General features: G+C 27.4%; 3 protein-coding genes across 14 annotated transcripts in view; 2 read left to right on the top strand and 1 right to left on the bottom strand.

The window, feature by feature from the left end:
• The window catches only part of ens (ensconsin), a 30,250-nt gene extending 21,586 nt beyond the window's left edge, over positions 1 to 8,664 (top strand). For 8 of the 12 annotated variants that reach the window (XM_035080055.1, XM_035080080.1, XM_035080048.1 and 5 more), the window contains 8 exons: positions 420 to 599; positions 1,674 to 2,150; positions 3,483 to 3,662; positions 4,048 to 4,954; positions 5,066 to 5,192; positions 5,307 to 5,650; positions 7,973 to 8,229; positions 8,372 to 8,664. In XM_035080055.1, coding sequence (XP_034935946.1) covers positions 420 to 599; positions 1,674 to 2,150; positions 3,483 to 3,662; positions 4,048 to 4,954; positions 5,066 to 5,192; positions 5,307 to 5,650; positions 7,973 to 8,229; positions 8,372 to 8,385 — 2,486 coding nt within the window. In that variant the 3' untranslated portion in view covers positions 8,386 to 8,664. The remainder of the gene's footprint in view (positions 1 to 419; positions 600 to 1,673; positions 2,151 to 3,482; positions 3,663 to 4,047; positions 4,955 to 5,065; positions 5,193 to 5,306; positions 5,651 to 7,972; positions 8,230 to 8,371) is intronic. The other 4 variants (XM_035080030.1, XM_035080038.1, XM_035080021.1 and 1 more) reach the window with 4 other exon arrangements.
• A 2,383-nt stretch (positions 8,665 to 11,047) lies between these two features.
• LOC118064588 (SUN domain-containing protein 1-like) lies at positions 11,048 to 12,241 on the top strand. The gene is made up of 5 exons (XM_035079281.1): positions 11,048 to 11,263; positions 11,355 to 11,555; positions 11,629 to 11,796; positions 11,920 to 12,003; positions 12,089 to 12,241. The coding sequence occupies exons 1-5, from the start codon at positions 11,048 to 11,050 to the stop codon at positions 12,239 to 12,241; spliced, it is 822 nt and encodes a 273-aa protein (XP_034935172.1).
• Positions 12,242 to 12,302: 61 nt separating this feature from the next.
• On the bottom strand, positions 12,303 to 14,004 carry sta (stubarista 40S ribosomal protein SA). The gene is made up of 5 exons (XM_035079661.1): positions 13,944 to 14,004; positions 13,536 to 13,698; positions 13,246 to 13,457; positions 12,772 to 13,059; positions 12,303 to 12,690 (listed from the first exon to the last, which is right to left on the bottom strand). The coding sequence occupies exons 2-5, from the start codon at positions 13,666 to 13,668 to the stop codon at positions 12,394 to 12,396; spliced, it is 930 nt and encodes a 309-aa protein (XP_034935552.1). The 5' UTR covers positions 13,669 to 13,698; positions 13,944 to 14,004; the 3' UTR covers positions 12,303 to 12,393.
• Positions 14,005 to 14,155: the final 151 nt, after the last annotated feature.

Below are 14,155 nucleotides of genomic sequence, written 5' to 3'. Positions count from 1 at the left end.
ATAATTTCTAACTATTTTCAACCTTAATGAACTCATCGAGTAGATTGAAGTTTTCATCAACTTTTTAAATTTAAAATTTTTAAAAGGAATCAGTGTGAAAAAGTTTACTCTTCATGTGCACTTTTTTCTATATTGCTTTTTTTAGTTGCGCATCAAATCACACCAAACACATGTCACTACATTTTCATTTAATTTCCAGAAAGTGAACAATAAAATAGTTTATAAAAAATTGAAAATAATTAGTGAACAAAATATTCATTATTTTTATCGGACAAAGAAAAAAAAAAACCAATATAACTAGGGGGTGATTATAAATGAAAAAATATTTAATTTGGAAATTTGTTGGAAATAAATTACCTCAATACGGATAAAAATGAACCAGTGTTAAAAAGACTTTTCGTCGAATGATTTTTTTACAGATATGAGAATGTCCTCATCTATGTATGAAGTGTTTAATTGGAATTCTAGTCCCGATTCTTGTCTAACTTATGCAAAAAATAAGAGAGCCAGCCTCTCTCTGCCTCCCACAACTGACATCTTTGCCATTCATAAGTCGGATAATGACACGAAACGTACGACAATGCCGCGGGCGGCCAGTGGTGAGTCCCAAAGTGCGCCAAAAGAGCCTGATGCATCCGAGATACAATATTCGTTTTCACTTACTACTTTTTAATCACTTTTTTTTTATTCAACTTTGATTTATTAAACAAAATATATTTTCGCTTTTCTATGTTTTTGTCGTGATGAACAAACTTATGAATTTGTTCATTTCATTGGGTTATACTTGTCTTGATACATTCTTCTATCTATCATCTACATTTTTATCGAACATTATCATCATAAAATAGCATGTTTAAAATATTGAAATTTTTCTATTACACCGAAAATTGTTCGAGTCTAAACTCTGAAATGTTACATAAAAAATACTAACATTTTACAAATTTATAATCTCTATTCTATTTAACTAACACTCAGATATTGAAGCATCATACATAACTAATCATATCATTTTTATTACACTCACAACTTCATTTAATATCAAGAATAATATTGTTGTTGTCGATTGTTCTTGTTGATCATTTTGACTTTTTTGTGTTGTTGTTGCTTGCAGTGCATGCAGTTTAATTTGTTGTATTTTTGTTTGTTTTTTCATGCCTATGTATTTATTGAAAAAATATTTAGCATATTTCTAGTTTGAATAATTCTTGAGTTGTTGTAAGGCCCTTATTTTAGTATTTATTATATAATAATCCTTGAATGAACTAGTTCTTTAAATGGCCACAAAGATAACTATATTTAGTTAAAATCATTGAAATTCATTTTTTTTTAAACATTCAATTAATTTATTATGTTATCTATAACGCATAAATTAAAAAAAAAATTATATTCATGATAAAAAAATATCCTTATTGGCTTCATCATTTTTGTTTTTCTTCTGATCAAAATTTTAAGTAGATATAAATATAGAAAATTTATTTGGAGATTTAACTTTCATTTGAAAAAAATTATTAATAGTTGAATTTATTAGAAATTCAATAAAAAAAAAATATTCAAAGCTAAATAAAAGATGATTAAAAAATGGCCTAATAGAGAAAAAGTTGTATATTGGTATCGGTTTGATGTATCGCATTGATTGCTTGGTTGTAGCATTTTTAAGCAAAAAAAAATTACAGGTGAGGAGAGTGATGGAACGCCAGGAACACCGAATATAAATCTCCTGCGTGTAAATCGTCGACGAACAGATCTAATTCCAACGATACCATCACCCCGAGATGGACCACAGATGACGAGTCGTATTTTGAACTCCAAGGCCTTCACACGATCTCCAGGTAGGACTTACTCAATGTCCAGACTGGATCAGCTTTCACAACCGAGGAAGCCTCGCACGGGTGAGCTTCAAACTCTTGTTGAACAGCAGCATCCACACAGTCAACATTATCAAGACCGTCAGAGTGCTCAAACCCTGGGCGCTTCCAGCATGAGTCGAAGCATGTCGCATTTGGCTGCGCCTGGGGTTAAAAGTCTTAAGCGATCTGATAATTCGCGTAGCATGGGCACATTACCAGGTGCTGTCCTTCTTCCAAGGTCAACAAGAGCCGAGAAGTTACGCCGAAAAGCTCGCGAGTTGCAAGCTCAACAGCAACAACAAGGTATTGTGTATCTTGTGAACTCAACTCTTCTCATTTTTAAAAAAAATTTATGTAAATATTCATTTCATTATTATGGCCATTTATTACTATATGTAGGCTTGAAAAATACAGTAGTCCCTTTCGTAGGTCATTGAAACAAAAATAGTAGAAAACTATAGTTTAAATAATATATTTCTAATTTTAATATGGTGTAAATATTTCTGAAAAGTGTAGACATATGTTGAACATATTTACACAAAAAAATAATTCAAATCACAAATAAAAACTTCAATTTTTCATCCCGTGTTATGATTAAATGTTTAAATATAAAATGAGAGTAAATATTAATGATAACATAACATTTAAAACGTAAAAGCATTTGTAAATAACTGAACATTAACATTTAACTGAAATATAAAAGACATAGTATTTCAAATCATACTTTCTCTAATATCAATTTATATATTATTTTATATTTTTATAGATAAAGTAATTTTGTAAGATAAATTTATCATTAATCTTGCTAAAAATTTCACTGAGGAGTTGGGGCCACAAGTGCATGCATGTTGAGACTTTTAACTTCACAATACCAAAGTCAATCTCTTGTTAATCAATAGATATTATTAATTTTAATTTCAAGTAACATCAAATGACTAATAATAATTATCAATAACTAAAATAAATCATTCATTCATAATTATTTATTATATTTAAACTTATATTAACTAAATATAATTAATAATATTTTATTGATTAACAAAAATCCCGTGTCGATGGCAAACTTGAGCTTGGTGAATTATGCTTTTCTATAATATTATATCGGTGGTGGTATACAATAATAAACAAAACGACAAGTGGTTGGTAAGCTACACATTTTATTCTTTATAATTATATAAAACACTTAAAAAAATTATATGTACTTGTATTTAATGTGCAATTGAATATTTTATTAACACCTTTTTTTTTGTTAATTATCTTTTTTTATCTTCTTTTATCCAAATTATTGATTTGTTGCAATCTTATACAAGTATTATAATTTTGAGCTTTTTTTCTTTTTAATCATTTATTTATACTTTTTTTTCTCACCTTGGCTTTTCATAGCAACTGTAGTTGAAATCACTAGCAATAACAAAAAGATAATATAGTTTTTGAGCTTTGTTTTGAACTTTTAATATTTAAAAACTAGTCTTTTTATAAGGATAAATTAATGGTTGAACAAAGATAAGTATTGAAATTGTAAATGAATTCAATTCAAATAAAGTCAAATAAAAAAAAAAAATATAGATAAATAAATTTAAAAAGCACAAAAGAAAGAAACAGAAGTTGATTGGGGATGAAAAATGGGTTGTATAGGTATCCGGAGTGGTGAGGTGACACCAAGCAGCCCATCGCGACCCCACAGCTCCATGAGTCAACAGAGTAACAGCAGTGTGGCCAGTAGTAACGTCAATCTACGTTCTCGCACATCTACCCCGCGGCGTCCGCGACCTGCTTCTATTGCCGGAACTGGTGTAACTGCCACAGAGCGATACAGTGAGCATGGCTTTTAAAAATTTCCTTATTACATAAGCTGAAGCCATTTAAACTTTATCCATAAATTGCTATATAAATTTGGCTATTTCTCTAATAAATTTAATTTACAAATGATATTAACTAGTGATCACTGAAACAATATTTTATAGATTAATTTTAAATATTTGTCAAAAAAATCTTTATCATTTATGCTTCCATGTCATTCTAATTCAATGAGTTTCTAGTAAATTAAGTTGAATTATTTTACTTTAAAATTAATTTTAATTATCAATCATTTTTTTTTTACTCAGTTAAAATTATTGCACATGAAAATACAGTAAATTGAATGTTTAACTTTTTTTTCAAAAAAATTAACCCATTAATATTGTTTTTACATTTGATTTAGACATGTCAGCGGAGGCAAAGATAAAAGATTCGAAGCCACCACTGCCAAAGGTCCATACAACTCCAAAGAAACCGTCGTCAGCATCATCACGTTCAGGAAGTGCTGAGAAAGAAATGAAAAAGCCAAGTGACAAATTGATAAAGAGTGCAAGAGCATCACCTCGTATTACTCCAAAGGCAACTCCTCTACAGAGTCCTAGTGTTGAACAGCCGCCACTTATTCGCCAAGATACAACTGAGATAATCAAGAATAATAATAAAGAATCCCAAGAACCGACAGTTATTAAAACTGATGATAAACAAGATGAGAAAAAAGATTTAGGAAATGAAAAAAATACCATCGATATTGAAACAAATAATTCAAAATCCGAAGTCATTTCTCATTCAACGGATAACCGTTCAATTTCTCTTCAAAAAAGTGTTAAAGAGGAATCTTCAGTGATTACCAAAGAAGAAAAAAAAGATGAAAACGAGAAAAAACTATCAATATCTTCAGAAGTTAAAGGTGCTGATGAAGATACTGAAGAAGCTGTTGATATGTCAGCTTCAATGATTGCTAAGATTCGAATTACAACAGAAGAAGAAGCTAAAGCAGCTTTGGCAGAGCGTAGAAGACTTGCCCGAGAACAAGCAGAGCGAGAAGCTGAACTTGAACGCCAACGACTTGTAGAAGAGGCACGTCTTGAAGCAGAAAGACTCAAGGCTGAAGAAGAAGAGCAACGACGTCTTGAAGAAGAAACATTACGTTTAGCAAATGAAGCTAAAGAGGCTGAAGAACAAAGGTTACGCCTTGCTATTGAAGATGCTAAACGCCGAGAGGAAGAAGATAGAAAACGACGTGAAGAAGAAGTTCGGCAAAAATTAGAAAAAGAAGAGGCTGATCGAAAAGCACGAGAAGAAGCTGAGAGGTAATATTTTTTGAATAATTAATTTTTTTTAATCAATTCATTATGTATATTACTACATTGAAAATACATTTTTAATGTAAATATTATAAAAATATTTAATCTTTATTTTAGACAACGACTTGAGATGGCAGAACGACTGAAAAAAGAAGAAGAAGAAAGAATTGCTCGCCGTAAGCGGGTAGAAGCCATTATGAAGCGAACACGTGGAGGAAACAACCAATCTAATACACCTTCAAAGGTAATAAAAGCAAAAAAAATTTTCCAATAAGTGATTTACTTCATCACTATTATGTAATTTATTATTTAACTACTTTCCCATTTCTGTGAAACTTAATTTTTGGTGTAAATTTAGGGTGATGGTGATAAGTCAAAAGAGGAGAGTCCAAGTGAAGAAAATAAGCCAATGGCGAGTAACAAAGTGGATGATGTAATGACAACAAGTTTAATATCGGAAGCCACTCAACAATTTATTAATTCAGAGAAAGAAGATAATCATAATACTGCAAACAATAGTTCTACTACAGATATAATGCGTAATGGTACTCACAGTAATGGTATCAATCAAAATAGTAAAACGATTATTGAAAATAATTCAAGCCAAGATAATGGAGATGAGTTCAGCAGTCATCATGCAAATAATCAGAACAATCACAAAAATGGAATCACCAATCAAATTACATTGGACAATGCTACTGTGTAAGTATTTTAATTTAAAATAATTCAAATCACTTGAAAGAGCTATGAAAAATAAAAATAATTATTAACACAAAAAAAAAAAAAATGAAAAAAAAAAGATAATATGCTAATAATCATAACAACTATAATAGTAACATAGAAAAATTTGAAAATATAAAAACAATACAAACAAAAAAAAAAAAAAATTCTGTAATGTTAAACTATTTAAATTATGTAAATAATTTTTTTTAAGTTAAATTATTAATATGGAATTATACTGGCTAATAGTAGTTGTATATGATAGAAGAGATTTGTAAATGAGCCAATATTATACCACCGTCTTTTTTGTTAAATAAATTACTCATTTAAAAAAATTTTTGATTATTTTCTCGGCAATTATAAACATTTATTCTAAATTAAAATTGAGTTTGTAATCAGTAACAAAAAAATTCACCTTTTATTTAAAACATTAGTAGCATTATATCAATATATAACTTATTCATGAATACAAATTAAAAAAATTAATGAAGAATATTAAAGTTTACAAATGAATATTTGAAAAAATGACGCACAGATAAATCAATTCGACTTCAGATATAAATATTGTTACTCAATTTCTTTAATACAAAAAACAACACAGATTAAGATTTATTCAAATTTGAATATAAGTAATCGAAATAGATAATGATCAATTAAGGTGCTGACAACGGTCTTACATATAGATTAATTTTGACAAACATACTGCCTATATTTGAATTATTATACAAATAAAGATTTTTGTATAAGAACTCGTAATGGCTCATTGTAAAATTATTCAACTGCATCGCAAAAGTAGTCAGAGAATAGTGATTAGACAAGCATGAATGCGATTTCTGGTTCATGATAATGTCGACAGTGAGTGTTGATTAGCGATACTTATGCAAATTTCAAATCTACAGTCTATATCGATATTGTTGATATTGACAATGATTCTTGTTGTAAAGTCTATAATAATAATTAAGTAATTAAACAGTACGATTACTAATAAATCACTAGTGTCACAATGATATATATACATATATATATGTCCATATATATCCACATAAACGTATATATTTTATAATAAATATTTATTGGCGTTTCTGTCCAGCTATATATTAATGTTAAAAAATATAAAATAGGATTAATATAGAATATAAAAATATTGGAATAACAATAATAAATCAGTAAAGAGATGTTTAATGGAAGAAACGAAAAAAATATTTATAATAATAGCATTTATGGCTTTAAGTTTAAAATAAATCGTCATTAATATGCGCAGAGTTATTTAATGCACTAAAAATTGATTAATTTACGTTAATTGTTAAATATCATGACAAATAATAACAATGTAAATAATGTAAAGAAAGGTGAATAGCATAAACTTAATAATGAATTAACTATTATAAAAATTGTATATAATTTCAATAGTGTTTAGTAAAATGAATATACTTATTTTATTTAGAATTAAATAAAAAAACTAGAAAATGTCAAACAACAAATGAATGAACTTAAAATTTTACTAGACACTAATTCAATTTTTCCCACATGCTTTCATACCTTTATTAAATCACCTCTGCTTTAATCTTCTATTTATTACTAAACATTTTAATAGAGTGCATGTGTTTTAATTTATTTATTGCTGCCTCCTGATAGTCCAGTCGATATACTTCAAAAAACAGCCTAATTTTAAAGTTCGTTAAATATTAACCGATTTTGTTTATTAGGTTGTTTTTAGTGATGGCAGACATCAGTATGAATTTGTGACCACATTAGAAATGTGCTTTTTTGTTAACAATTAAATATCCCGTAGAGAGTTGAGATTTAATAAAACACAAGCTTATTTTTTATAAACAAAAAAGCACATTTCTAATGTGGTCACAAATTCATACTGATGTCTGCCGTCACTAAAAACAACCTAATGAACAAAATCGGTTAATGTTCAACGGACTTTCATTTCGAAAAACATATTGACTGGACTATGATACAATTTTTTATATTATTTTTAAATACTGTTTAATTATTTATTATTTTCGCTTTGTGCATACGTTAATTTTAAATGTACATTTGATTTTTGTCAACCTCTGTCTACTTTTGCCATGTATTTATTGATGTATACGAAATAGAAATACTTATAAAATATAATGATTATTATTACAATATTAAGTAAGAATAATTAATTAATTAACAAAATAGTTTTTTATTAGTTAATAAGCTTTTATTAACCAGTCTAGTTAATGTAAATAATAAAATATAAAAATTAATTTTAGTATATGGCTGTGTTATATTTAGCCGACTTTATGCTTTATTTGGCTGATTTTGTAGCAAACAAAACAACATGACCAACAACCTGTTAGATATCTCAGAGTGTGATACATTGAATAATAGCAGTCGAGGCCCTATCTATGATTTGTCGTCAAATTTTTCAAACGAAGATACCCTCAACTCCAATTTAAATCCAGCAGCAATGCCCTTCACTCCTATGGTCAACCCTTTCATGAATGTTACTGGAAACTCTAATTCTAATCCGTTCCATGATGCTTTCACCGCCAATAAAAATCAGGAAAATAATCCAGTACCAGGTACTTTTTTTACTGAATTATTATTCCATAGTTATAAATATCGCCTCACATAGTTGTAATTTTTTATTTTGTTTTAAAATATTTAATATCAGGATATTCTTTATTATCTAATGGCTTAATAAATACTTTCTTTTTGTTATAGATTTACTTTCATGAAGAAAGCATGAAATACTTTAATGATTGGGGAAGAAAGTCAAATAAAGAATTAATTAATTGCTCTTATAAGTGCAGGGTAAATGATAATTACCATCATCAGAATATAATAATAATATTCGCTTAAAAAAGCATGATAAAGAGTAAAAAATAATAAATCGAATAATAAATAACAATTACAAATAAATGAACGGAATAAGTACCGAAAGGACTATTGACAAGTGCTGATAATGAATGTAAATAAAAGATTGTTAGAATTTCTATAGGTAAATTAAGTCTAAATAGAGAATGAAAATAAAAAAAATTTATGAAGATAAAAAACAGTAGCCTTAGAAGGAACTGCCCTTCTTTGAAAATTCATTAACTTAATACTATAGTAACAATAATAATAAGTTACAGTAATAACATAATGATTACAAATGTGCAAGTACATTGAGAGATGAAAATAAACGTGGTGATAGAGAGTGAAATAATTTATAACATTGATTAGTAATTAATGATGATAATTCTATTAAAAACAATAATTAGATTATTCGTCTCATATACTTATTATTACTATTATTATTGTTATTATTATTTTTCTTTAGAAGAGAAAAAAAAATACTTTCATAAATTTTTCAAATTATATCTATAATGGTAATGATTCGAAATTGTACACATTATAATTTGTTTTAATATAATTAATGTAATAACCATAATAATAATAATGATATAATAATGGCTAAATTTATTCTTAATTTTAAAAAATTGGATTTCATTGTACAAAAAAATTATTATTCGAATTAGTTAATTGAATTTATTGTTATATTTTGAGATTTGTAGGTTGTCAAATGCAATTTTGTTTATTTATCGAATAATTTGTAATAATATCACTATTAATCCTATAACTATTGCACATGTAGTTCAATAGTTACATTCAGTAATCTATTAAAAGTTTTGATTAAAAAATTGTATAAAATTATGATGAAAAATTACTAAGTACATAACACTAAAAATTTATTCCGAATATGTCACTGTTTAAGCATACGAAATTATTATAATTGTGCTAATTTTACATAGTTTACGAAATAAAGAATTATAAAATAAAAAATTCTTCCGTATTATATGTACAGAGAACGTATGCTCACTAGTCAAATATTTTTACCCTTTTTTTTTTTATTATTCATTCGTAAACAGAAGTTGAATTGAGGTATATAAATTATTACTTATGATCACTCAATTATTTTTTAATACTATTTATCAAAGAAATAATTATTTATAAAGTAAATGAAAATATAAAAAAAAAAAAAAATGACGAATGATTTTAATAATAATCCTACATCATAGCTTTTTTAATTCTCTTTTAATCGACGTGAATAAATATTGATGAATCAATGGCCTAATTACTGACCTCATCTGATATGAACATTGGAATTCGAATGATACTGCAATCATAATAATTATCAAAATTAATAAAAATGATTTTATGAATAATAATAAATAAGTATTTATCATTGATCATTCATAAGTATGTAACAAATAAAATTTCATTGTAAAATATAATAATTATTATTATTATTACTATTATTATTAGTTATTAATATTATGATGTGAAAATGATATTTTTATTTTCATTGAGTTTATTTTGTTCAATAACAAAAATTTGTATAAAAATAAATTTGTCATGCAACTGTTTATTTTTTCATTGTACGGAAGAAATATAAGTCTACATATCTTTCATTGACTATTACAGCTGTATGGAACTTTAAAGTTTTAATGCTAATAAAGTTTATTATTATTCTTTCATTGACGATTGTATTAGGAATGATGAATTAATTAATTTTCATTATGTAAATTAATAAATTAATGTATTATTCTATACAAAGAATTAGTAAACAGACAAATTTTGTAAAAAAATCATTTTTGTTTTATTACGAAAATGTTTTGTTTATGTTTACTAGAATAATAATAGTTGCCTCCAACAAATAATGATTTATATAAATGTTATGCTTTGTAAATTACTCATAATATTCCTATAATAAACGAACTAAAACTTATTTTAATGCTTGTAATTTGAAAAATATAGCAACATACTGATAATGAACACGACATTAATTAAGTGTAATATGAATAGTCAAAAACGGTAATAAAGTATAATATTGACAAAATGATAAGCACGTAAAAGAAGTTAATTTATAAGGCTGAACCGAGAGTTTTAAAAAAAAACTTTAACCTATCCATTTGCATCATTTAAATAATATAGGTTATATATGAATAAATTAATGAATAAACTTATTTCAAGTCCACATTCTATAAAAATTTTATTTGATTCAAATTTTTGACTTTTTTTTAGGAATAACCTGTATTTAAATACATGCAAATTGCTATAGATCAACAATAAGCTGTAAAATACACATAGTTTTTTAAAAAAAATGCAAAAAGCATCCAGATCATTAAACATAGCCGGCGATAATGGTTAATATTTTTACTATTTTTTCATTTACTCTTTATCAATTAAAAATTAACTTTATTTTTACATTACTTATTTCTATAATTATCTTTTTCAGTGATTAAAAATTTATTTATCGCAATATTAAAATTTGACATATGGCTATTTGTGAATATTGAATATTATGTGTCAAGAGCATTTTATTTTTGTAAGCCTATTTTAGAAATTTTATTAACAATGAGTATTGGAGCTGGTTTGTTAATAATTTGTGGAGGTTTATTAATGACAAATAATGAAAGTTTTGATGATAATGATCATCATGGATCAACATACTCTCATGATGAGTATTTAGCCGTTCCCGATGATTCAGTATTTTATATGCCTTTACTTCAGAAAGAAATATTACGATTAAAAGAAAAATTGCATCATTTAGAATTGACTGTAAAGAGAATGGTAATACTAAAATATCATAACCACTTTATAACTATCATCTTATGTGTACATGAGTAATTACTGCTATTCTACAATATGTTTTATAATCTAGAATTCACAGTTACAAGCTTATTGCAATAATAAGAAATCGGTTGAGGTTTTACCCGATTTCGCATCAGAAACTGTTGGTGGATCCATAGTTGGAATTCCTGATACTGAATCGTTTCATGAACCAAACGTTCGAATATCCTTATTTGGGATTCCTATTCCTCTATGGAATCCTAATTATCGTTCTCCACGTACAATTCTTCAAGTACCATTTTTTTTTTATGTATAATAGGATTTATATATTTCATAATTAGCAATATCATATTATGTAATTTCAGCCATGGACAGAAGCCGGAGAATGTTGGCCTTTTCGTGGATCCCAGGGAAATGTTATCATTGAATTAGCACAATTAGCTCTAGTGGATCATGTAACTTTAGAACACATTCCAGCATCCGCTTCATTAACAGGATCAATCACTTCCGCGCCCAAAGAATTTCGAGTACTTGTAGGGCTATGCAAATAATAATAATAATCTACTCATTATTGGCAACTCATCGAATTTCGTTACTACTATTAATTAATAACTCTACGTTTTGATAAATTAATGAATAATTATTGTAAATTGCAGGGTGAACATCAGAATGAATATTTACTTTTGGGATCATTTATCTATCATTATAATGGGCCTATTTCTCAAACATTTGAAATAACTGTGCGTAATCACTAAGCATGATAATTCAATTTCCCATCAAAATAAATTATTAGTTTATTTACAAATATTATTCTTTAATTTGTAGAGCCTAGATATAAAAAAAATTCCAATAAAAATAGTGATGCTCCAAATCGTATCGAATTGGGGAAATCCTACCTACACTTGCATATATAGATTTAGAGTTCACGGAAGAGCGTATAACCAATTTGACGATCAATCTTCAGTAAATGAAAATTAGTTAGCTTAAATAATTAACCAATAACCATATTTAGAATAAAGAAGTAAAAATAATTGTAGTCTTTTATTAAAATTTGTATTCAATGTTTTATTTTGTACCACTTAAATACAATCACTGTAATAAGTGTAGTCTTGACAATAGTTCAATTCATTTTACGTCCACTTATCAGCAGCAGATCCTCCCCAGTTTTGTGTAGCAGGTGCTTGTTGGTTATTTGCTGACCATTCATCCTGGACTTGAGTAGCCCAATCACCTGATGCAGCAAATGCAACAGGAGCTCCTGCTACTGGTACATTGGGAGCTGTTGGAACATCATCTGCCCAGTTTTCTGGAGCAGAATTGACGTTGTCGACTTCATTGCCCCATCCACCATCAGCTGTAGCATCAGCAGCAACAAAGTCTTTAGGAGCTGGAGCGATTTCTTTCGCTGCTTGTTCTTCTTTTTCAGCCTGAAATAAATATATTCAATGGATTAATAATGAAAACACATAATGTAGAATATTAATACATCATATTATGATAAAACAAACCTCTTCAGGATCTCTCCAGAAGAATAAGTCAACAACAACATCCCATTTAACTTCACGTGGAATAGATCCACGAAGACGAAGGACCTCACGTGCTAACAGCCACCACATTAAACCAATGCTATGAATGCTCTTAATATTGCAAGGAATTGCAATATCAACAAACCGCAATGGTGAATCTGTATTACAGAAAGCGATAACAGGAATGTTGACATAACTGGCTTCAGTGATGGGTTGATGATCAGCTGCTGGGTCAGTAACTACCAATAAACGTGGTTCACGGAAAGCAGCCTGTAAATAAAACAAAATTTTTTTTAAATAAATTGAAAATAAGAAAAAATATACTTGTATATATAATAGCCTTTATCAGAAAAGATTAAGCCTTGATATTCAACATGATTATTTCTATCAAAAAATGTCATCATCATTCAAAATAATTAGTTTGCAAATAAATTAATAATAACAATAAAATCATACTTGAATTTGATTAGTAAATGCTCCAGGAGTAAATCTTCCAGCAATTGGAGTAGCGCCAGTATGAGCTGCGAATTTCAAAACAGCTCTTTGTCCATGGAATCGAGAACTGATAACGAAAACTTCACTAGGATGTTCAATTGCTACAATAGCTCGGGCAGCTAGGAGAAGTTTTTCCCAGGTACGACGTAAGTTAATAACAGTCACTCCGGCTCCTGTAAATTAGTTGAGCATAAATTACATTGAGCTATAAATAATGATAAAACATTGAAATTATAAGTTATGATAGCTACCATCAACTCGTCGTTTGTAGACATACTGTTCCATTTGGAAGTTAACATTTTCACTTCCCAAATGGGTACATGCAGCCAACATTTTGGTTACATCTTCCTCTTTAAGAGCTAATACATCTAATCCTCCCGACATCGTAACGTTGTGGTTGAACTACGAATCAACCTAAAATTGAAAAAAAAATAAATATATAACATATTATTAAAAAATAAATAAAATTTTGTAGGTTCATGAACCACGTGTTCTCATCCGGCAATCAATGAACTTAATTTTTTAATTTTACTGGAAAAAAATAATAAATTCAATATAAATTTATAAATATAAAGTAAATTTATATTTAAAAGATTCTTTGTATGATATAGAAAATAATTAAAAACTAATAAAATATCGAAAACTAGAAGATTACTTACGTTGTATAATGCCACTTGGAGGTATCCAGTGTAAAAAGAGAGAACGCCATTTTGTTCCTGCTTAGGAAGTACTTTGTGATCAATTTCATTTCTTTATTGAATTAAATAAAGCAATAATTATTCTCAATACATATGAAAAAATTAATTTTATAATTCATATATAAAATTAAGTTTATGTATTGATTCTAAATAATTATTATTTGTATGAAATT

The sequence above is a fragment of the Chelonus insularis genome, unplaced genomic scaffold, assembly GCF_013357705.1.
Source record: "Chelonus insularis isolate UGA/USDA-ARS -01 unplaced genomic scaffold, ASM1335770v1 contig_117_pilon, whole genome shotgun sequence".
NCBI lineage: Eukaryota > Metazoa > Arthropoda > Insecta > Hymenoptera > Braconidae > Chelonus > Chelonus insularis.
The sequence above is the reverse complement of the archived record's forward strand: the minus strand, read 5'-3'. Positions and strand labels throughout refer to the sequence as shown.